This window comes from Phyllostomus discolor, chromosome 6 (genome assembly GCF_004126475.2).
Source record: "Phyllostomus discolor isolate MPI-MPIP mPhyDis1 chromosome 6, mPhyDis1.pri.v3, whole genome shotgun sequence".
In the NCBI taxonomy this organism is placed as follows: Eukaryota; Metazoa; Chordata; class Mammalia; order Chiroptera; family Phyllostomidae; genus Phyllostomus; species Phyllostomus discolor.
The window spans coordinates 157,548,696-157,573,237 of record NC_040908.2 but is presented as its reverse complement, the minus strand read 5'-3'; the positions used below and the strand labels follow the sequence as shown (position 1 = coordinate 157,573,237).

Sequence of the window (24,542 nt, the reverse complement as noted above, 5' to 3'; positions counted from 1 at the left end):
GGTGGGTAACTAACTATATGACTGTTTAATTTTTATTGTAATAGTTTGGTTTTTTAATAAATCCACCACTCATGGTGATCATGGTTTTTAAATATTGTTAATGTATTATGAAGGTAGATTCAATTGAATTTTCTGGTGGACTTGAATTACTCCAAAGTGTTTGGACCACATCACCTGAACACTGAGTTATCTTTGCTGAGACAATTTCTAGTCTAGAAGCCAACATTTGTTTGAGTGCTTATCAAGTGCCAGACACATTTCATCTTTTTATCAACATTGACTCAGATACTATTATTCTCCTTATTCAACAGGTGAAATAACTAAGAGTAAAGAAGCTGTTTGATCTAAGTCAGTAGGCTGTGACCCTTGACTTACATTGACTTAAACAGCAAAGGTAATTCCCTCAAATCCATTAAAGCTCTGAAACCTTGACTATTTGCTATGAAATGAGGATAAGTTGGCTCAGAAAAATGGCTGTGAGACTGAAGACACTACTAGCTCAGTGAACAGCACGAGGTAGATACAAAGCAGATGTTTAGTGCAGATTATCTTCACTGACTGTGAAATGGATGACACTTGACCATGACTGTTAGAATTGTGTTATTTCTATGAGGCTGTACCTATGCCACCCAAATCAGTGAATTATTTAAAAGAATGAGAACATGTTTTCATTTTAACCATGCAGCACAAATTTTTTTTCTCCTTACCAAAGTGACTATTTGTAATCTATTTGGTACACCCACAGAATACAGTCCCCACATATCAGAATTATTAGTTTTGACATTAGGCAAGTAGAGACAGTGTTTCTTGCACAGGCTTACAGTTTTAACATAAATGTTAAATAAAATATTTTGAGATAAAAAATAGATTTACTTACAAGTGTGGTCACTGATATTTTTCTCTTTGAGCAGATTTACTTCCACTTTATTGGTCAGCGCATCCCTCTCCCACAAAAAAAAAAAAAAGGAAGATCTCTACTTCTAGATTGCTCGCCAGCTTCTTCTGAAGTTGCTAGATTCCCCCCCTAGACTTATCTTTTAATCCTTAATAGTATATACTTGAGGAGCAGATGATATTTCTTCTCTATGGGTTCCAGAAAATATTGCTTCAGTCCCTTCTGAAAAAGGCTGGTGAGAATTACCTTAGTAGCCTCTAGGGGAGGCAAAGCTATCAAAAAGGCCAGTGAATGTGAAGACTGTAGTCTGTGCCCATGAAGGATGCAGGTAACAGGACAGACTCTAGAGTGGCTGTACTGCACAAACTCTAGGCAGCCACCTCTTCCATCCCCTAGGCTGAAAAATAAGGATATGCTGATAGGCTGTGTCACCAGAGATGAAATCAGGGAAGGTAGTTTTTCTAAAAATCCAATGTTTTCTCTCTTGCAGACATCAGTGTTTTGGTCTCTGGTTTTCCCTTGCAATGATTATCTCTTAAACATTTTGGAAAATTAATAGAGAATTTATGATAAAAATACAGTTGCTGTATTATCACAACCAGGTAAAATCCACTTGTTCCTTTTGTGAAAAGCACTTCCTTATTTCTCAGAATGCTTTATCTAGTCATTCCCACATTCATTCATTTGCTTTACTGTCCAAACACTCCTTGGTTCCCACACTAATTCAATACTATTAATGAAGGCCCTGATTGGTGTGGAATGGCTTCTACAAAGAAGGATGCTGAAACATGGGCCTGCTCCCAAACACCCCCTTGACTATTATATATACAGCCAACATTCTAAAGAAAAAGAAAGAACATTTTAACAGTGTCAGAGAGATGCACTCAAAGCATGTAGAGAGGCCACAATGTGATGTTTTTTAGAAAAATATAGGCAGAGTAGTGTAAAATTATACATGAACAATACAAAAAAGTAAGTAGCGCAAAGCAGTATAATTTTATAGGTTTATGGTAATGCTGAAACAACATATATTTCTCTTTTTACTTCTCTGTACTTTTTATTTTTTTATCATGGTCATACATTATTCTACCTTTTAAAAAGTTACTACTCTGAAAAAAATTTAATATCCTTCTGAATGTTCCAATAGCACTTTTCTCATCTTGGTTTTCATTTGTTTGCTCTCAGAAAAATGACAATCTCTGAGAAGATTAAGGAGAAAGGAAATTAAGCCTATGTAACCTCTGTGTAGAGGTTAGTCATTATTATTACTAGTAATAATCAAATGTGGAAGATACCGGCCTGCAGTATCCATCTCGGCTGCGTATGTTCATTGAAACATGCTAAAAACATACACAAAGAGAACCAGGTCCTGTGGGGGAATAGGGACAGAAGGGCCACTCCCTCTTGTGGGGAGGGCCCTGTGTCCATACCCAAGCAGATTTTTATAGAGAAAACAGATTTAGTTTGTGGATTCACAGTCTGGCAGAAAAGATCAAAGATGCAGGCAACTTACAAAGGTGGGGACAGAACTCCTGCTGAGATTCTGGGCAAGGTTTGTGGTCTTTAACATATGAAAGAGGTACAGGTTCCAAAAGTTTCCCGCCTGTGCTTTTAAATTCCAAGATAATAACATCCTCCAGCAAACAGATCTCACAGGATCCTGAATATTCTATATCCCAGGCCTGATTACCCCGGGGGACCCCCAGTTTCTTCTGGTCTGGGCTGTTTCGCCTCTGCAGGCCTGAGAAGGGCAGGAGACAGAGGCGGGCAGGAGACAGATGCAGCCAGGAGACTTGGATTTCTCACATCCAAGAACAAAGATTCAGTCTTTGACAAAGCCAAGGGGGCAGGGGTTGATGTCTGATCACCCCTTCATTTCCACAGCCCCTTCTCTCAGGGCATTCTCACATGATCACGTCTGTCTTAGATTCATTCTCTTTCTTAGAGAATTGTTACCCGTCACTGACTGACGATCATGCCAGGGAAATAAGTTTTGTCTCCTTCAGTGGCTCCTGGTCTGGAGGTCTTTCACTCAGCCTAAGTCACGGGGGTTACAGCTTCCTGAGAGTAGGCAGGGCGGTCCCCAACAATCAAATAATTAATGTTGGCTACTTCATGTATGGTAGGGCACTGTGCAAAACATTATACAAATTATCTCATTCAATATTTTTTAAAATTATATAGGGTTGAAATTTATGTGTGTTTGAAAGTTCTCTCATACTTTATAGATAGAAATGTTGAAACATGGATAGCTTGGGCCTTGTATTCTGGACATAGAGTTAATGAGGAGAAAGGACACACAGTTAGTGAGGAGCAGACATGTAGGTACAATCAAGTCTGTCTGGCCTTAAGTCTTGATCTTAACCTTGGCTCCACATTACCTCACAAATAAAGGCTTACCTCGGTTGCCAAAATACTTCTTTAACATCCAGCTTTCAACAAAGGCTTTAAGAAGACTTTCTCATCCCAATCCATGGGGCATAAAAAAAAGATTCAAAGACACTTGGGGATTTGAAATATGTCAGCTTTACTCTCTGAGAATTTCCCAACTCCCTTCTCAAGAGAATTTAGAATTATGAATCTACTTATTCATTTACTTTGTTAAATCAGTTAATAACATTAGTATCCTTGTCCATTTCTAATCTGCCCTAAATTCACTATTAGTCATATTGTATCGTGTATTGAATGCTTATTATTTACAATCCACTTTCATATTCAATCTGAATAGAACCCCATGAGAGCATTATTTCCCATGGATATGAAAAAGTTGAGATTTCGAGTGGTTTGTGTCACTTTGTCCAGCATGATGTAGCTAGTAAATGATAGAACTAGAAGCCAGTTTCCTTTTCAGTGTTCTCTAATGAATTTAAGACCTGTCCAAAATCTGAACTCCCTGGAAGTATTGGGCCTTGTTTCACTTCATGAAGAATAATAACGCTGTATTTCATATATATTATAATAAGGGTTCTCTGGTAATTCAAGTACATGGAGTCCAGAATTTGATCTTTAAAAATAAACAATAAAATCTTAAGCATTGAGAATTGAATGGGTTAAGGGGGAAAAGGAGGTAGAGGAGTGTAAGGAGGGATAAATAGTGATGGAAAGAGACTTGGGTGGTGAATGCACAGCACAGTGTACAGATGATGAGTTGTAGAATTGTGCACCTGAAACCTGCATAATTTTGTTAACCAGTGTCATCCTGAGAAATTCAGTAAAAGGAAAAAATAATTGAATGGATAATTAGAAATTATCTAATTCATTCTTTGTATTTTGCATGTAAAGAAACTGAGACCCAGAGAAGAAAAAAAAAACATTTCCAAGATTGCACATTCAAATGATTACAGCTTTAGGAATGACACAGTGGAGTACTATGCAACAGAAGGAAAGGAGGAACTCCTACTCTTCACAACACCATGGATAGAACTAGAGAGTATTATGATTAAGTGAAATAATCCAGGCACTGAAAGAGGAATATCGCTTGATCTCACGTATAAGTGAAACTAAATCAACACAACATACAAGTGACCATAATAGAACCAGGCATGGAATTGAAGAACAAACTGACAGTAACCAGAAGAGGCGGGGAGGGGAATAATGGGAGACAGGAGAGGAAGGGTCAAGTCAAAGAACGTGTATAAAGAACCTATGGACAGAGTCAGTGGGGGGTGGGGAGGATTGGATGTGGGACCTGGGTAGTGGGTAGGGCAAGGGAGAGTAATGGGGGGAAAATGAGGACAACTGTAATTGAATAATATTAAAGAGAAAATAAATAAAAACACAATCATCAACAAAAAATAAAAAAGAAGAAGAAGAAATTACATATCTTCAATCCTGACCTGTTTATCTTTTCCCTACATGGAATAGCTCATATTCTCACTTATTATAGAGCAATTTCAACAAAAGATGTTTTGTTTGCCTAATTCATCAATGTAATTACTTCAGTGAGCCTCTTTGTTTTTCAAGTGAGACCTGCCTTGGGAAATATAGATGCTGAGAGATCATAACCAAATCTATTCTTTTACTTTGTCCATTAGGATTTTCTCATAAGACAAAAAATTACAAACATAAAATTTAATGATAGAGAATTTCTTTACACTCTCATTTTTCAAACAGATGTAGCCTGTCTCTCCACTTTATTCCCACACCAAGCCTGTAAATTAAATGGGAATATACTGAGATTAACACCTTCCATTTGTCCAATTCATGAAATCATGAACTCAATATGAATACATCCGTTATGTTTTGGAGAACATCTTCATTATTGTATCTTCTACAGGTGTTACACATAATAAATGTTTGGTGAAGATCTATGAGTTCTTCTTCCTAATAGCCTATTGCACCTTCCCTTGACAATTGTTTCTCCTAGGATGATTTTGTTTGGGCTACAAGTAAGAGATTTCCCCTCTAAGTCTTAGTGGATTGTCGATAAAGAAAAGTATCAAAGGCCCCACAGCCAGTTGTGTCTTTAATAGAGCCTATGTAAATGGTCAATCCTAGGCGCACAAGTCAGCAATGACTTACTCTCTGGTGGTGGCAAAAAAAAAAAATCTCTAAGTAAATTGGCATGAAGTTAGTCCTCTAAGATGGTAGTATTTGTGGTGAGAACCTTTATAATACAATTTATGTGGCACCAAAAATAAGTCTCTTTTGGAATAACTCACTCAATACTATGATAAGTTGCTATTAGGTATTCATTCCTTCATGCCTCAAGGGATGTTCAGTCTTCTTGGACCTCTCATGAAACTTCCACAGACAGGACTGTATCCAACCATGACATAATTAGCACATTGTTCCCTAAAGCAATTACTCAGTTGGATTCTGTGACTGTCAGAAATTTTTCTGTTCTTTTTTTTTACTATCAACTTTTTAAGAAGTTGTAATTCCCTCCATGTAACCTTTGTCTTATCCTGCAAACCTTTACACAGAGACACTAGTTAGATTTTCACCAAATATTTTTAAAATTCACTGACTCATGACTATGATGAACTCTTATGTTACCAGGGGGTATAATTTTTTTCAAAACTCTTGGGGTGACCTAGGTATTGAGGAAGGAGAACACAGACACTGAAAAGAGAGGTACAAGACAATGAGACATGGTTATATTTATAATTCTTCCAAGGTACCAAGAATGCTCAAAAATGTAGCTTTGGTTCCTGGGATCCAAAAGGACTCCCAAGGTCTTGGTTGTTTTTATAGTCAATGCAATGAGAAAGTTCCCTGACAGTGTCACAAGGTAAAGAATCAAGAAGAACACAAATATTGCTTTCGGCTTTCCTGCATCCTGTTTCTAACCAGAAAAAAATGAATTCAATCACACTGTTATTCATTGCCATGCTGGTGGCTATAGATAAGATGCAGTTGACCAAGTTGTGATCTGCAGAGAGAAAAGAAGAGTCAGCTTGAGATCAGTGACTGAACTAAATTTCTTGTTTCTGCTCCATCCTGTTACCTCCTGCTACCTTTAATCCCCTATGAATCTTTGTAAATCTGCAGATGTCCAAGACCCTCCCAGATCTATCTGTTGTTCAGAAACTCATGCATAGGACCAAATCTTTTGCATTTGGCATGCCTATTATGCCTATTATGCCTTGCATTATGCCTATTATGTCATAATGCAAAAAGTATACTTAAAGCAATTTTTTTGTCAGAAAATAGAAAAAGATCAATAAGAAACTGCAATTGCAGCCAGCTTCTCAACCTGCAGGAGGAAATCTTGGAAAAGTAACTTTCTTCCTTTATATATATAAATCTGTAAGTTCTTTAGAAAGTTTTATGTTAAACCTTTGTCTGAGGCCTTTTTGCATACTAACAATGAAACAGCAGAAGCAGAAATCAAGAATAAAATACCATTGGATACAACAAAAAGAAAAATAAAATACCTAGGAATAAATCTAACCAAGGAGGTAAAAGGCCAGTATGCAGAAAACTACATAACACTGAAGAAAGAAATCAAGGAAGACACAAACAAATGGAAACATTTATCGCGTTCATTGATTGAAAGAATTAACATCATCAAAATGCCCATACTACCTAAAACAATTTACAGATTCAATGAAATACCTATTAAAGTGTGGCATATTTCACAGACATAGAACAAACACTTCAAAAATTTATATGGAACCATAAATGACCCCAAATAGCTGCTGCAATTTTGAGAAAGAAAAGCAAAGTAGGAGGGATCACAATACCTGATACCAAACTATATTACAAGGCCACTGTAATCAAAACAGCCTGGTACTGGCATAAAAAACAGGCACATGGAGCAATGGAACAGAACAGGGAGCCCAGAAATAAACCCAAGTCTCTACAATAAATTAATATTTGACAAAGGGGGCAGCAACATAAGATGGAGTAAAAACAGTCTCTTCAACAAATGGTGTTGGGAGAACTGGACAGCTATGTGTAAAAAAATGAAACTTGAGCACCAACTTACACAATACACAAAACTAATTCAAGGTGGATAAAAGACTTACATATAAGCCATGTCATTACTAAAGTCCTAGAGGAAACATAGGCAGGAAAATCTCAGATATTTCACACAGCAATATTTTTACTTATATGTCCCCCGGAGCAAGGGACATAAGGAAAGAATAAACAAATGGGATCTCATCAAAATAAAAAGTTTCTTCACAGCTAAAGAGAACAGTATTAAAATAAAAAGAGAACCAACTGAATGGGAAAACATATTTGCCAATGATACCTCAGAATAGATTTTATTAAGATTTATCCAGCACCTAAGAGAAAACTACCACTCTGATTTATTTAACAAAAGTTAGTCATCATTTGTTTCTAAATTTAGTCCAACTACAATTTGAGCTGATCTGTAATGAAGCGCCTACCTCCTTCAAGATGTCCGAATTCCTCTGAAGACATCTGCCTTTCTATTCCTTGCACTTAGAAACTCGGTGAGAAGCATGCAAGTGGCCCCAACTAAATGCAGACTGCCTGCAGGCACCCCAAATGTGATGGGACAGTGGCTCTGACATGTCACTTCCTTTCTGACAGAAGGATCAGGTACTCGCTTTCAATCACTTTCTGTGGGGCACAGCAAAATTTAAATCTCCTCTTAGCTTCAATAGGACCATCTGTTGCCAATATCATTGTTAAAACTTTATATTTCAGAAAAGTTTTAGGTTCACAGAAAAACTGAGAAGAAGCTACAGAGATTATCCATACAGTCTCTGCCTCCACACATGCATGACACCCCACACACCACTATCCACATCGTCCACCAGGGTGGCGCACCTGCGATAATGATGAACCTGCAGTGACACATCATAATTACCCCAAATGCATAGTTTCCTTAGAGCTCATTCATGGTGATAGATGTTATGAGTTGGGATAAATGTGTAATGATACGGCTCCATCATTATAAAAACCTACAGAGTATTTTCACTGCCCTAAAACAGAGTTATTTTCATGTTCACAACACAGAGAATGTAATTCCTTTCACATACCATCCAATACTCAATAAATAATATCTCACACAATTTAAAGAAAATAACACTTTGAGTGAAATGTCTTTGTGAGTTTTTAATGTGGAAATGATCACCGCATACATACGAGACAGCCAGGCATGTTCCATGAATGTCAGTATTACAAACAGCCAATCCTATAATTCTGAAGTGAATTCCCACATGGGCCCTCTGTATTTCTAAGCAGAAAGAAAAGACTCAATTTCAGATATGTCCTCTTCTCACTCCTGTCCTCTGCTTCCTTTAATCTCCTTGTCACCCCTTGAAAAGAAAAAGTTTTGAAAATACAATGATTCCTAAATATAATGAAATGGTTACTATGGTTTTCAAATGCAGTGACTGAAATACTCACTGTGGCTGTCAGAGCCCTCTAACTCTTGCCAACACCCTCTTCTCTACTAGTTCTTCTTGGTGCTTCTATTTGTGCATGTTCCAGCCAAGCCTGACACTGCCTAGAGCTTCTGACCTCCAAATTTCCCATATCTCACAGCAGCTAGATGACCTTCTTTAGATACAACCTCCCTCCCCATAGCTACCTGAATACAGAGTACCCAGTTGAAATGACATCTCCTCAGCAAAGTCTTCAGGGTTTTACCAGTCAAATCACTTTCTTGCCAACGGCCTTCCAATGTTAAAGTGTGTGTGTGAGTGTGTGTGTGTGTGTGTGTGAGTGTGTGTTTGTGTGTGTGTGTAATCATGCATTCTTCATTGCACCCATTCCTTCATGTTTTTGTTCGTATCCTTTGTTCATTGGATATCACTGTATCCCATAAGGCAAGCTCATGTTGTCTTATTTTGTGTACTTCACGCTGAGCTGACAGGCAGAGGTTAGCAGACAGTAGTGAGAGAGGAGCCAGGGTCAGAACTCGAGTCTTTGGGCTCCATGGCAATTTGCTAACAGTCTACCCCACCCTGTCATGCAAAGCAAAAGACTTTAACCACCAGGAAAGAAGTTCAAACCCACAAACCTTAAACAGGTAGAGGAGAAACCACTGCTGTGTGCAGTATGTGTCCCGATGACCCAATGGATGCAAACTTCAGGCTGGGGCAAACAAATCAGCATTTTATATGTATATTCAGTAACTAATAGTGGTGAAGATAGGATAGAGAGGTTAGAGAGTGATGACAGGAATCAGAGCCAAAGGAGGAAAATGTACATATGAGAAAAAGAAGGAAGAGGAATCAAGGGCTGAGCCAAGGGAAAACCCACAGTGCAAGGTGAGCACAAACCATGTTGGGGAGAAAGCACAATTACTTAGTCCTAGGGTTTCAGTAGACAATTTCATTTCCATCTTTTCCATGCTCCATATTGTCCTATCCTCCATCCCAACAAAGAAGATGCGATTTTTCTCTGGAAGTAGCAGTCACGGTGGGTCTTCTACAGCCAATGTTGGTATCATTAATATTAGAACAATCAGCATCAAAGTATTAGAGAATCACATTACTAATCATCAGTATTAATACATACTTATTGTATATTATTAATATCCACCTTCATTCTTTTCCTGGCCCTAAGTTCTGCCGGTATATGGTACTATGCCACTGCTCCCTTCAGTGTACCCTCTTTTCCAGTAAGAATCAGACCTCAGACAGCACTGCATCAAGCAGAGGCCTGTGGCAGCTGGGGGACTCTGATGCATCAGAATCTCTCAGCACATGGGGAATATTGTCCTGGATCCTCAGGTTTTTCAGGAGACAGACCTGGATGATGGCAACTTTCTGAAACCAGTCGTGAGTGGGACACAAGAAAAAGAAAACAGTTCAGTGTGGATTGAAAACCTTTGTCATTGAAACAAGGAGGCAATATCCAAAAGGGAGCTCACAGTTCTCACTCTGGTGGCTCTGATTTCCTTCACATGTGTGTGCAACATGTAAACTGCACAATGTACAAGGATCCACTTGACTCTCTGTTGCAGGACCTATGGGGAGGGGAGAAACTCTGTGTATGGCCAACCTGTCCACAATGTGTCCACAAGACTCACTAAAAGGGTCTGGAATACCAGCAGAAAGTTTCTTAGAATTTTCTAGAGTAAAAAGGAAATGTCCCCACTACTATCCCAACTATTCTGTGATAGAAACATCTCTAAGGCCAGTACTGTTACCACAAAACATTCCCCTTCACAGGGCACCCAAATTAAAGAATTCTAGTTTCCTTCATCAGATATTTATAGCAATTTCATAAAAGTTCAGAAATACCAGCCTCAGGAGAGACAAGCACTCCACCCAACCCATCCAAGCCTGACCAATTTGCTCAGCCAGCTACTTAGCACAGATTCTACAGGGTCACAGAAAACCATGGGGCCAATTTATTCCAAACAAGGCTGTCAACAGACAGAGTCTGCCCTCAGAGCCCTCCTCCTCTCCCAATCTGCCCTAAGGGACACCTTCCATTTCATTTACCATGTGCTCCACCCAGTACCCTACTCTGACGGAAAATCATGTTTTCTAAGTCATACTTAGGCCTAGACTTCTAAAATTTACCAAAGGCTCTGTCTTTTAAGTGAAATCTTTTCTAATGGCAGACAAAGCTCAGAGCTCAGGTGAAGGTTCAGACAGATGGGATATCATTGAAATAGAGCTCCATCCTTTTCTTTCTGTGGCCTAAGGCAAGCTTTTTCTACTAGTTTCCTGTTGCGCGTGGGTCACCGGCCAGCAGTGACCACGGAACGCTGTGGATGGCTCGCCGAAAAACACGTGAGAAACAAACATGCACAGAGACAAACTAGTTTCTGTGGGGAAGTAGGGACGAAATGGCCACCCCCCCTAGTGGGGAGCGCCCTGATTTATCGTCCATACCTGCTTTTATTGGGCTCATTTTACATAATAATTCAGGTAAAGTACAGTACTTATCAGGGGGAAGTAAGGAACTATAGAAAACAAGGAACTCTGCCGGTCTATTTTGAGTCAGGGTGAAAGAGCTGTAAGACTTTGAGGAACATAACTTCCTCCTTGGACCCCTCTCATTCAACTGAGAGCATTCTAAACAAAGAAGGTTTCACGGTAATTTACATGTATTTTCTTAGGCCTGATCACCCAGGGAATCTGCCCTTTTCAGCAGAGCTGCACCACCCTGTCATTGTTTCAAGCTTAGCACAGGAACTGAGGCAACCAAGAGATAAGGAGATTTTCTCCCAGACGATGAGAACTCAGGCTATGTCAAAGCTGAGGAGCGAGGGTCCATCACCCCCTTTTGCTGCAGCCCCCCAAGTCCTTTTGGGGGCCTCCCAAAATGATCGTGCCTGGCTTAGGTCGTTCCCCCCTTGGGGAATCTTACCCGTCTTTGGCTAACTGACCAAGCTTTTTGGGGTTCAGTTATGAATAAAGCAACAAAAGCAGCATTCCTGCCAGGGAGATAAGCTTTTGTCTCTTTGCTGGCTTATGGTTCCAAGGGCATTCCCTTAGCCTTAGCCTACTGGGGGTTTCAGCTTCTGATACCAGTCAGGGCAGTTCCCAACAGTTTCCTATTCTAGAAAATGTGATTATTAGATATAATCATTATTACAAATTACAATAATATTGATAAAACACAATATAATTACAATGAAAACTACTAATTAAAGTTTCTATAACTTCCAAAATAATGTGAAGGCAGTGAATCAATAAGAAAGTATCATTTATGTACAATGAGATACACCATTTTGAAGTGTATAGCAAATGGGTTTTGAGAAATGGATACACACAAGTAATGTCTCCACATGGTAGAAGTTTATCAACTTTATTCTTCTGTTCATAGAATGAGATTTTAATTTTTTGTCTTTTCTTCATATTCATAAATTTTGCCTCTACTCTTCATTACTTGGTTTTATTTTTATTTTTTATTAACCAATGTTTTTCTTTAGCAGAATGCTAGTAGTTGCTAACTTTCTATTTTCTTACTTAAATGTATTGAGGTAACATTGGGTAATAAAATTACAAAGGTATCAAGAGTCCATTTCTATGATACATCACCTACATATTGCATTGTGTATCCCACATATGAGTGAAATCATATGATTCTTAACTTCTTCTCTCTGACTTATTTCACTTAGCCTGGTATTCTCAAGGCCCATTCATGTTGTCACAAATGGCTGTATTTCATCTTTTCATTTGGCTTTATTATACACTTCCTCCTGGGGATATGAGGACAGTCTGCTCCAAGCCTCACCCAAGCTCCTAGTGGCTTCATGGCAATCTTTGGAGTTCCATGGCTTGTAGATGCACCACCCCAGTCTCTGCCTCCATCTTCACATGGCATGTGTGCTTGTGTCTCTGTGTCCAAATTCCCCCTTTTTATGAAGACACGAGTCATATTGCATTAGGGCCACCCCAATGACCTTACCTTAATATGATGGTCACATTCACTGTTACTGGGGTTAGGCCTTCAACATCTTTTGGGAGGATGCAATTCAGCCCACAGCAAACCCTAGGATTAGAGAAATCTTCTGAGGGAAAACATACTGCATGATTGAAGCTCCCCAAATTTCCTCCAAAACACATGCTGTTGCCCCTAGCCCACTTAGCACCCTTTACCAGTGAGGCCCAGATTCCCATGTCCTACCAATGCCCTCATTCAACTAATGCTCTCAGGGGAAAAGCAGTCACACAATTCGACTTTTTGAAGGTCTTCTCTTTGGAGCCTATGCCTTTCACTTAGGTTGTCTCCAGCATCTCATACAGGTGATCTCTCTATTGTATTTGGCTTTCTAGGTGTTCATGACAAGAGCATTTTTGGCCACAAGTTGTTTAACCTCACCCAGGAGCAGAAGTTCACTTACATATTTTATTATTATTCAATGAGTAGTTATTAACCACACACTATGGGCCAGATGCTATTTTAGGCATTGTGGATCTAATGCTAAATCTTTTCTGAAAAAACACAAATCCCTAACTTCATGTAAGCTGTATTCTAGTATATACACACACAAAAAAAAATGAATTCAAACTATTTGACATGTTAGGGAATGATACTCCCTAAGGAGAAAAATTAAGCAGAGATGGAAGAATAGGACATACAGAATGTTAGTAGGTAGGAGTTGCTCAACTATGAGTTAGTCAGAAAACTCATTATTGAGAAGACACATTTTAACAATAACAAAGAATATGAGGAGGTAAGCCATGCATATTCCAGAGGACAGATAATGAAGACACAGAAAACAACCTGTGTGAAGCTCCTCAGGCAGGAGCATGCCTGATGTCATGTAAAAAGTATCAGGGACAATGTTTTGTATGTGACATCGGGTCAAACAATTGTTAGAGTGCAGCAGCAGAAGACACAAGCTGGAAATGATGAAGGTATAGTTGAAAATTCATGAATATGAAACTGAGAGATTTTGAATGGATTTGAATCATAGGTAATAACCAGGTCTAGTGCACAACCACAAGGGGAGCAGCTAGACAGATAAAGGATAAGTTGCTTGTTATAAATTAACATATTAAAATTTCATACTATAAATTCAAACATTTACTTTAAATTGCTTTCAAAGTTTTACCCTAACAACATACTTTTGAATATGTCTTCTCATGTATAGTCTTTTGTTTATTTTTAATAATTTCATCAAAACAAATGTCCATGGTTTGGTGGGATCAGGGGTGGGAGGTGGGGATGGCTGGGTTGGGGGGAAGTAGTGGGAGGAAAATGGAAAAAACTGTATTTAAACAACAATACAAAAAAGAAAGTAAGAAAGTTAAAAAAGCTTCACAAAGCGGGAAAATTAGCATAGTAGCCTACATTCAGAGAGAATACAATTTAAATACTCCAAGTATATTAAAGTAGTCTGATTCTCAGCAAATCCATTTTTCCTCAGTTATTAATCAAAGAGAGAAAGACAGAGGGCTTTTCAGACCATGAGAAATGTCAAAGGGTAATTTCTTATCTAGTACAAATGACTTGATCATTAAAAACTTCCATTAGTGACTGAAGTATCATAAAAAGAAACATTTCCAGGCGATTAAAGAACATAAAATAAGAATATTTTCAAAATTATTAAATGTTGTTCAAAAACCCACTTGGATTGTTTCACTATTTATTAGAAATACTTTTATTACAGAAAGAATATATTTATAATAAAATCTCCATCAAAGTTTACATAGATTACAGGGCAAAAAAAAGTACCCTTCAAAAATTCATAATTTTCCAACCCCACACTCCAAACGTAACTGTTAATTGCTTGCATATTGTTGCAGGTTTTTCAGGGTCATATATATCCTTTTTTGTGTAAAAACCTGGATCATTTTCCATCATTTCTAAAATTACAGCAATACAGCAGAGATTTCTAATAAACTTTTAAACTGGAGAATTATCTGATTGATTTGGTTAGAATTATGATAGACATTTCTTTTATTACTAATTTAGGACAATATTTTTAAATACTTTTTCTGCTTACATTTCATCTATTTGAATAATGTATATCTTTTGTCAGTTTGTTTTGTAATATCTTTGTTTTGAACTCTAGCTTTTTTTCATTTTATACAGTCAAATTGATCAACTTTTCCCCTTTCTAGTTTAATCTGTTGCATCAGTTTCTGAGTTATCATCCTTATTCTCTTTCATAATATTTCAATGCCTTTTACTGTTAATGTCAAATGACCCAGAATTTATGTCAGTATGAGTTTTGAGATACTTGTCTTCTTTCTAATTAATCATCAGTCCTTGAATGAATCAATTGCACTTTCAAATCACCCTGGCTGGTATGGCTCAATGAATTGAGTGCTGGCCTGTGAACCAAGGGGTTGCTAGTTTAATTCCCAGTCAGAACATATGGCTGGGTTGTATGCCAGGTCCCCAGTAGGGGGCATGCAAAAGGCAACCACACATTGATGTTTCTCTCCCTGTCTTTCTCCCTCCCTTCTCCTCTCTGTGAAAATATAACAAAATAATCCTTTTTTAAAAATAGCATCTTCATATCAGTCATCATATATGTAATAAGAACCAATATATACCAGTAGTAAAGATAACAGTAGTCAAGATAACTTTTAAAATCATTTCTTTGTTCATTTATTTTTATTATTAATCAAAAAATAAATCAAAGAAGTCCTCAGCCTCTTTACAATAATGTTGGTAAAATAACATGCCTTTGGATAAGAACGTTAACTACATAAGAATTACACCCAACTGAATGCAGTACTCCCAAAATCAATATTGGTTCAAAAAATAGAAATATTTCTGGAGAATGAATTGATTGGTCAACCAAAGTTGAAAAACAAGAAAGAAGTGAAGTTATGGCTTTATGTGTTAAAATTCCCAACAAGGTTCTCTGAAACTCAATATTCAGTAAACTGATACTGACTTGGCCTAAGTAAAATATTTAAATACCAGTAAATAAAATTTCCCATGTACCTCTAATGAAGTTACACATCTAATTAAAACTTTGTTTGCTTGCAGTCCAATTAAAATAGTATTAGTTGAGGAGGTAAACTGGAGATGTTATAATAATTACAAGCTCTGGTTGGCAGTTTCAATAATTTCTGATGACTATAAAAGAAATAATTAATTGATTACTACTTATTTTAATATATTGGTTCCTACAGAAAGTAAACACCAAATGGAGGGAGCTTTTGACTGTGAAGACAGGAGGAGTTAGGGGACAACAATCAGCAAAACATCACAAGGGAGAAACATGGATTGGTTCAGGTAAACATACACATGATCTCCCTAAAAACTGCTGTCATTAATCAAAACATTGTAAGAGATCAAATTTTGGACAGATGTTGGACAACCATGAAAGCCAGGTCATATAATTCTACTTCGTTTTATTTTCAATAAGCAAAGAGAAGTTTTGGGGACATAAGACATGAACTTAGCTCCTGACAAGATGAACACATTAGATCAGACCAACACTTTTGGAGGTTTTATCACTGAACTCATCCATGTTGCCTAACACTCCTGAACTTTCCTAGCTCTCTGACCTGGGGGTACATCACAGTAGTGGAGAATGCAATTTTCCCTTCTTTAATTCTTACTTTTACCTCTTGAAATTTTAAACCAGTTCAAATATATTTGATACTACAAGTCTCCCCTTTTCCCAGATAGACAAAGGCCTCTATCATGTATTCACCTGTATTGCTGTGCGTTATTAACTATATATTGAATTGAATAACACAATCCCAGATTACATATTATTCTTGTTGTATAATCATATTATTCAAAAAATTTTCACTTTCATTATTTCATTTGACCTGCACATTCTTTGTAAGGTAAGTGTGCCCATTTTCCTGGTCCTTTCAATGTGGAAAATTTGACCTGAGACACAGAAAGTTTTTCCTCTTAGAGGTAAAATCATATGGTATTTCTCTTTCACTGCCTGGATTATTTCACTTAGCATAATACTCTCCAGTTCCATCCATGCTGTCACAAAGGGTAAGACTCTTTCTTTTATTCTCCTGCATAGTATTCCATCATGTAAATGTATCATAGTTTTTTAATCCATTCATGTACTGGGGAACCTAACCAACATAACAAACAAACAAGCAAAATATAGCCAGAGACATTGATTAACGTCTAACTGACAGAAATCATGGGGCAGTTGGGAAGGAATAATGTGGGGTGAAAAGAAGGAAGGGTTGTCAGGAACATGTACAAAGGACATGTGGACAAAACCAAAGAAGGGTAGGATCAAGGGTAGGGGTGGGGTGGCTGGGATGAGGGGGAGTAGTGGGGGGGAATGGAGACACCTGTACTTGAACAACAATAAAAAATATATAATAAAGCAAGGAAGAGAGGAAGGAATGAAGGAACGAAGGAGAGAGGGAAGTTTTCCGAAGTATAGCTAAGTTAAAATTAGAGTGGGGTACTGCTAAATAGCCTCTGCCTCTAAAATTCACCATCTGTGTCACATAAAACTTCCAACCCATTTCATGTAGACTTCATGTAGATTTTCTAGGACCATGTAGATCCTAGAAAAGAGAAAACAACCTGAGCCCTCCAAGAAACACATGAATTGATACCTTAATTTTCTGGTCTGACTCCAGAATCAAGTTCTGTATGCTGCATGGTGAAGCAAATATCAAAGCATAAAATAGACACCTAAATGAATGAGTGCTGAAGAGGTAAGAGTAGAGAAGGAGTGAAGTGAGTACAGGAGAGAGGAGAGAGTGAGAGTGAACAGACCCAAGGAAAGAAGAGTCAGAGGGCAGCATACAGAAAGACAGAGAGGGGAAGAAGCAAAAGAAAATACTAGGGAAGATAGTTTGATGCAAGATTTCATTGAAGAAATCAACTTCTGCCTCTATGACATGCAATACCACTGCCCCAAAACCAGAAAGAGGGTACAGTTCTGGGTCATGGGCAAGGGTTCCCAACGGTCTTGAAAACTCAGGTGTGGAGAAAGTAGAGCCCTTCCTATTCTCATCCTAAATCTCTTCAAGTGATGGGTCCCCAAAGACATAATCTTCTGCCAATCTGGCCTCAATGCTGTCTACAGTTCAATGGCACCTCGAAGAGCAGAGATAGTTTTGAGAATGCTAAAGCCAGGGAAGACTTAGGGACCCTGGGCCTCTCTAACTCTCCATTGCAGGAACTACATTCAGCATCTCCATCATGTCTTGAAACACACACTGTGTGTAGATTCCATTGAATCAGTCTCACCTTTCAGTAGAAACTACCATTACCCTGTTCCACACATTCCTCATGGCATTTTTCACTTCCTTATTCCTGATGGTGTAAATCAAAGGATTGAGCAAGGGGGGTAGGATGGTGTAAACTATTGTCACCATTTTGTCAAAGGAGAAAGTGGATGGAGGTCGGGCATACGTGAATATGCAAGGGACAAAGAACAAAACCACAACAGTAATGTGAGATCCACAAGTAGAGAGAGCCTTCAACCGCCCTTCAGTACTGTGGGTTCTCAGAGAGCACAGGATGATACCATAGGAGACAAGCAACAAGGAGAAGATTAGGATGCACATAAACCCACTGTTGGCCACCACCAAAAGGCCAAACACATGAGTGTCAGTGCAGGCCAGCTCTAGTAAAGGGTACAAGTCACATATGAAATGATCAATGACATTGGGGCCACAGAAGGGCAACTGTAAAGCAAAGAGAATTTGTATTATGGAATGCAAGAAGCCCCCTGTCCAGGCCACCCCCATCAGAATGCCACAGAGTCTCCTGTTCATGATAGAAGAGTAATGCAAGGGCTTGCAGATGGCCACATAGCGGTCATAGGCCATGACTGTGAGGACAATCACCTCCACACCACCAAAGAAATGTCCAGCAAATAACTGGGTCATGCAGCCCTCAAAGGAGATGGTCTTCCTCTCAGAGAGAGAGTCCACAATCATCTTCGGTGCATTGGCAGTGGAGTAGCAGGCATCCAGGAAGGACAAGAAAGCCAAGAAGAAGTACATGGGGGAGCCCAGGAGTGCTGGGCTGCTGCTGATGGTCACCACAATTAGCAAGTTGCCCCCAAGAGTTGCCATGTAGCTGAACAAAAATATAATAAATAGTATTTTCTGAACGTTTGGATTCTGTGAAAGCCCCAAGAGGATGAACTCAGTTACAAAGCTTTGGTTTTGCATGATTTCCAAGGAAAAGCTAAATGCTACTAGAGTAAACACACAAAATCTTCAAAAATGATGCAAAGAAAAATTCACCTTGGACCAGTTTATGACACCATTGTTTCGCAGTCATTGACCAGTTGGTGCATCCATGTGAAAAGCTGATTACATGCTTCTGTTGTAAATGAGAACATAAAATTAGAAATTTGCTGAAGGCTATAGTGGGAGGTCAGGCAGAAGTCATGAGGAGAAAAATTATTCAATACTTTAAAGTGGATAGAGCTTATTTATATGAGAGGTATTCATATAGAATAGGGAAGAGACATGGTTATCTCCACTGCCAAAGCAGATCATTAAGCTATAGTTTCCTGGAATTAATTGTTGAGGAGAATTCTGAAGCCACATCCACACTGAGCCAAAGAACTTGTAATTTATTTGTCATTCCTGACATTAGTATGGAATGGGAATGGAGTGACTCACATGCCATCACTGACCAGGAGATGACCTTATCTACAAAGAGAAGAAGAAATATCCCCTAGTTTAAGAGTCATTTGAAAGTCATCGCTACTTATCCAATTGTTTTTAATTCTGAACTGAATTGGGCCTTTAAGATGAATACAGAAAGCAGACTGACAGCTATCAGAGGGGAGGAGGGTTAGGGGACTGAGTGAAAAGGTGAAAAGATTAAGAAAAACAACTCAGGGACACAGACAATAGTATGGTGATTACCAGAGGGAAGAGGGGATGGCCACAGAGGGTATGTCAAAAAGCTTAAAGGGCGAATAACTGGTGGTAGAAGGAGGCTTGACTTTTGATGGTGCACACACAATACCATATACAGGTGATGTATTATAGAATTGTACACTTGATGACTATATAATTTTGTTAACCAATGTCACCCCAATAAATTCATTAAAAAACAAAACAAAAAAAGATAAATTAATTCATTCCCTGTAAAATAAGAAAGCTCTATGGGAAAGTGCCTAGCTCTGCACTAACACTTAACAAGTACGCACATGCTGAATTGGGTTCTTTCTTCATTCATCATTTTAAAAAAGAACAGTTCTTTATGAAAAACAATAATACCTACTTAAGGGTATTGTCAACATGACCAAGTTAACTAATGTAAAAAAATTTGCTGTTCAAGAAATAGTCCTAGGAAACAGTCCGTGTTATATGTTATTATCCCTGTTTTCCTGGAAGACAATCCATGCTGAAAGAGAAAATATCAAATAACATGCTGGGTCTGGAATTTAAACACAGAATCCCAGCTCCAACACTTAAGTATTCCTAATGGATGAAGACAGAAAGGAGCAGAGCTGGCCCTGCTACTGTCTTCATACACCTGTGGAAATCAAAGTCTTTCATTCCTGTCCTCATGTTTGAAGGGGACTCCTTGATGACACAGAGCAAGTGCTATAGATTCAGAAAGTAATAGTCCAATTACTACAGATACAAATTGGCACCAACCACATAGGTAAGGAATGGAAAGAGTATGCTGAGTATAGCTAGAGTCTTGAGACTTCTTAATATATTTACTGATTACTTATACTATGTGGCCCAATCTGATAATGTACAACTTGTCTCTTATATGACTTTACTGCAAACCAAGTATGTTTATGTGTAACCTATGAGCTCATCCCACAGGATTATGGTGAGTGTCAAATTGGAAAAATGCAAAACTTGCTATGATCAGTGCCAATTTTAGTCACTATTCTCTCACTTAGCAAGACAGCCACCTTACCCATGAGTTGTCCAGAGAAGTACTCCAACTATTGACTATTTTCCATAGCTAGACATCAGCTTTTGAGAATGGTTGTGTCCTCACCTGTAAATAAAACAGAAATTTATGTCTGAAATATGTGTGTACATATACATATAATTTGTTAAATCAGGAAATAAAATAATAATGAGACTTACTGTGAGAATTAAAAATAACCTGATCTTTGTGAAAACGATTCAGAGCTAACAAAGAGAATTTACAATAAAGATATGATTGTTTGTCATAATATATGTCTTCATGCTTACTTTGAAATAACCATTTCCACTACATTCCCAAGGTACTAGACATTCTTTAAAAAAGCTGCACTATGAACACCATATTCAGTTACAAATTGTCACCCAAAAAACAAGAGTACAAAGCAAACCCTGGAAGGTTTTCCTAGAAGGTCCTTGCCTGGATCAGTCAAGGACCATTTGTTAAAAGTAAAGGATACAAATGTATGATCCAGCAGTTATCAGCTTGTCAGCAATGAACATAGCGGGCATATATTCTTTCAAATCACTGTTGTGGGTTTTTTCAGATAAATTTGAAGAAATAGAATCACTGGGTCATAAAACAATTACATTACATTACATTACATTAATTTTTTCAGGTAACTCCATAATGTTTTCCATAGTGGTTTCGCCAATCTGTGTTCCCACCATCATTGCACCACTGTTCCCTTTTTCCACATCCTCACCCTGACTAAAGGTACATTTACACAATAGAATGCTACTGGGATGTAAAAAAGAAGAAAAGCTTACCCTCTGCAACACTATGGATGGACCTGAAGAGAATCATACTGAGTGAAGTAAGCAAGTAAGGGAAAGACAAATACCATATGATCTCACTCATATGAGGAATCTAATGAACAAAATGAACGAACAAACAAAATAGAGACAGACTCATAGATAGAGAGAAGAAGCTGATGGTTGTTGAGGCTGAGGGCTGCTAAGTGGGAGAGGTGAGGGGACAGAGTAAGAAAGAAGAAGAAATGACAGAACACTTGGAGCCACAGACAACAATGTGGTGATGTCAGGGAGAGGGAAGGCGGGAGTGGTGGAGGTGGGTAAAGTTGGAATCAATAGTGACAGACAGATACTACCCTTGGGGTGCTGAACACACAGTAGAATGTACAGATGATGTGTTGTTGAATTGTAAGCCTGAAAATTGTATCATTTTGTTAACCGGGGTTACCCAATCAATTCAATAAAAAGGGAGAAAATTATATTAATTCTAAAATTGCAATCAAACTACTTGATTTCATGTAATCTTTTCAGAAATGTTTTAACAAATACTTCCAGGATTGTATACCTGTTTCTATTCCTTTTTTAGAACCCAATCCTAAAAAATTTTTCTGAAGGTGAAATGAGGTAGTGTAAGTTCTGTAATTGAAGACAATGCACATTTTTCATAACAGTAAAACTTCAGAAATATATAAAATGTTAATGATGGGAAGATGTTTCTGCAAAGCAGTACTACAGTTAAGACGCTATGAATACTAAATAATACAAGGACATTCATGGTGAAGCCTGTTTACAATATGTTAAATGAAAAAATAAAACATTGTAATAATTCTGCTTCTTTGCACAGACATTTTAATATAATTTTAAAATTTAGAAGAGAACATATGGTAGACTTACTTTTGGTATATAAGTTAACATTAAGGGTCAAGCTTAAGCCCTGACTGGTGTAGCTCAGTGGGTTGAGTGTTGACCCGAAAACCAAAGACTCAAGTTTAAAACCCACAACAACATATTATCCTCTCTCTAAACAGTTAAAAACAAAGGAGATGGGTTTTTACTATAATTTTATTACCTCCAGTATAGTTAATTTGTGTCAGTGGAACTAACATGCTAACATACATAGAATCTTACACTAAAAATCATAAACTAATATAAATCTTCCATAAATAGCCATATCATTGGCCCAGCCCTTCCCAATCTCTATACTCACTTTGAAATCAATCTGTAGTCCATACAGTCCTATAGGAAGCAGCTGATTCTGTTCATATTTTTCCTAGAAATTTCCAAGGTCTTTCCTTTCTTCAGCCATATATTTTAATATACTGGAGCAGCACCAGATTGTGCACAGCCCCTCCCAGCCATGGACTGTGGGCTTTAGTCCACCTCATGGGGCTGTGGCCTTGGATATTTGGCCTCCCCTCTATCCCCAGTGCCCACTATTTCTTTCTCACTCATTCTGGCAGCAAACTGATGCTAGCATCCATTTGTCCAAAAACAATAAAAATTCCTATTTCAACTGCAAACTACATATAATAATTGAAAATATATGAAAAATTAGTAGTAAGGTTGTCATAAGTAGTACTTTGTAATTATATTTCAAGCAGTGAATTTTAGATGCATTTATACGTACCTGTATGTTCATATCAGTCACATTTCCATGTATTTTTCTGAGGAAATATAATTATTAAAAATTAAAAGAATAGACTAAAACCACATTCAAACTTCTCTCCTAGTTAAGTTCCTTAAATCCAGTGTATTCTTTACTTTAGCAATAAAAGTTTATTCTCTATCTACCTAATCATGTTCCTTTTTGACCATCTGGGAAATGCTCTCTTCAGATTCCAGAGCCCTTTTCCTCCTCTCCATAATCTGCTGATGTCCCTGAATGTCTCAACTTGTACACCCTTACTGATTCTGGAATTTGAAAAAATAATAACCCTTCTCTGTGTCCACCTATGTCCTTCCTGACTGATGCCTGAACCTTCTTTTCTTCTATTGCCCTAGCAATTCAGTTCACTTTAAGAAAGGGGCAAAGCCACAACCCCTAGCACTAAAGGATTTTAAGTTCAGCCATGTAACTATTCCTGAACAGCTCCAGTGCAGAAATCTAAGACTATTTATGATATCAAATGCACTAGGGAAAATTAAGTGAACATGATTAAAATTAGCAGATTCTGTTCTGTGACTTGAATGAGACACTCTTTCCTACCCTTAGTGAATGGCTCTGTGCCTTTGCTGGGGATTTAGTACTGGGAATATTAGTGCAATATTATATCAGTAATTGTGAAAGGTAAACAGCAGTTGAATTATCATGCTCCTACAAGGCTATTCTTTATACAGCCTCTGAAAATTCCACCTTTTAATCGAAAACACCAGGATGGGAATATTTAAAACTACATTAGGACATTCATCCTCATATGAAAGATAATTGAGAATACAACTGGAAAGAATAAATTAAATGCTGTTAGAAAGTTGAGGCAGAAATATGCACCAGTTGCATTTTTAAGGTATTTGGATTTAACCTAAATGTGAAAAACTGAAGACAGGTCTGATTTCATTAGACTTTAATTAATAGAACCTCCTAAGCTTCCAAAAACAGTTTGCATTCTGACAGAGGCTATTTATTGAGCATGGACAGTGTTGTGCGTGGGTCACCGGCCAGCAGTGACCACGGAACGCTGCGGATGGCTCGACGAAAAACACGCGAGAAACAAACATACACAGAGACAACCAGGTCCTGTGGGGAAGTAGGGACAGAATGGCCACCCCCCCTAGTGGGGAGGGCCCCGATTTACCATCCATACATGCTTTTATTGGGCTCATTTTGCATAATAATTCAGGTAAAATACAGTACTTATCAGGGGGAAGTAAGGAACTATAGAAAACAAGGAATTCTGCTGGTCTATTGAGTGGGGGTCAAACAGCTGTAAGACTTTGAGGAACGAACTTCCTCCTTGGACCCCTCTCATTCAACTGAGAGCATTTTAAACAAAGAAGGTTTCACAGTAATTTACATGTTCTTTCTTAGGCCTGATTACCCAGGGAATCCGCCCTGTCAGCACAGAGCTGCACCACCCTGTCATTGTTTCAGGCTTAGTTGGGAACAAAGGCAATAAGGAGATTTTCTCCCAGACAATGAGAACTCAGGCTATGTCAAAGCCAAGGAGCAAGGGTCCGTCACCCTGTTTTGC

The 24,542-nt window shown here is 38.1% G+C and overlaps 2 protein-coding genes across 3 annotated transcripts in view; both read right to left on the bottom strand.

Annotated features, from left to right (window-relative positions):
• LOC114499916 (olfactory receptor 4A5-like) overlaps positions 1–24,542 on the bottom strand; it is a 203,310-nt gene that overhangs the window by 56,000 nt on the left and 122,768 nt on the right. The gene's annotated exons all lie outside the window — the stretch shown is intronic.
• Positions 17,929–19,163, bottom strand: LOC114499937 (olfactory receptor 4C15-like). The gene has a single exon (XM_028516471.2). The coding sequence runs from the start codon at positions 18,862–18,864 to the stop codon at positions 17,929–17,931; it is 936 nt and encodes a 311-aa protein (XP_028372272.1). The 5' UTR covers positions 18,865–19,163.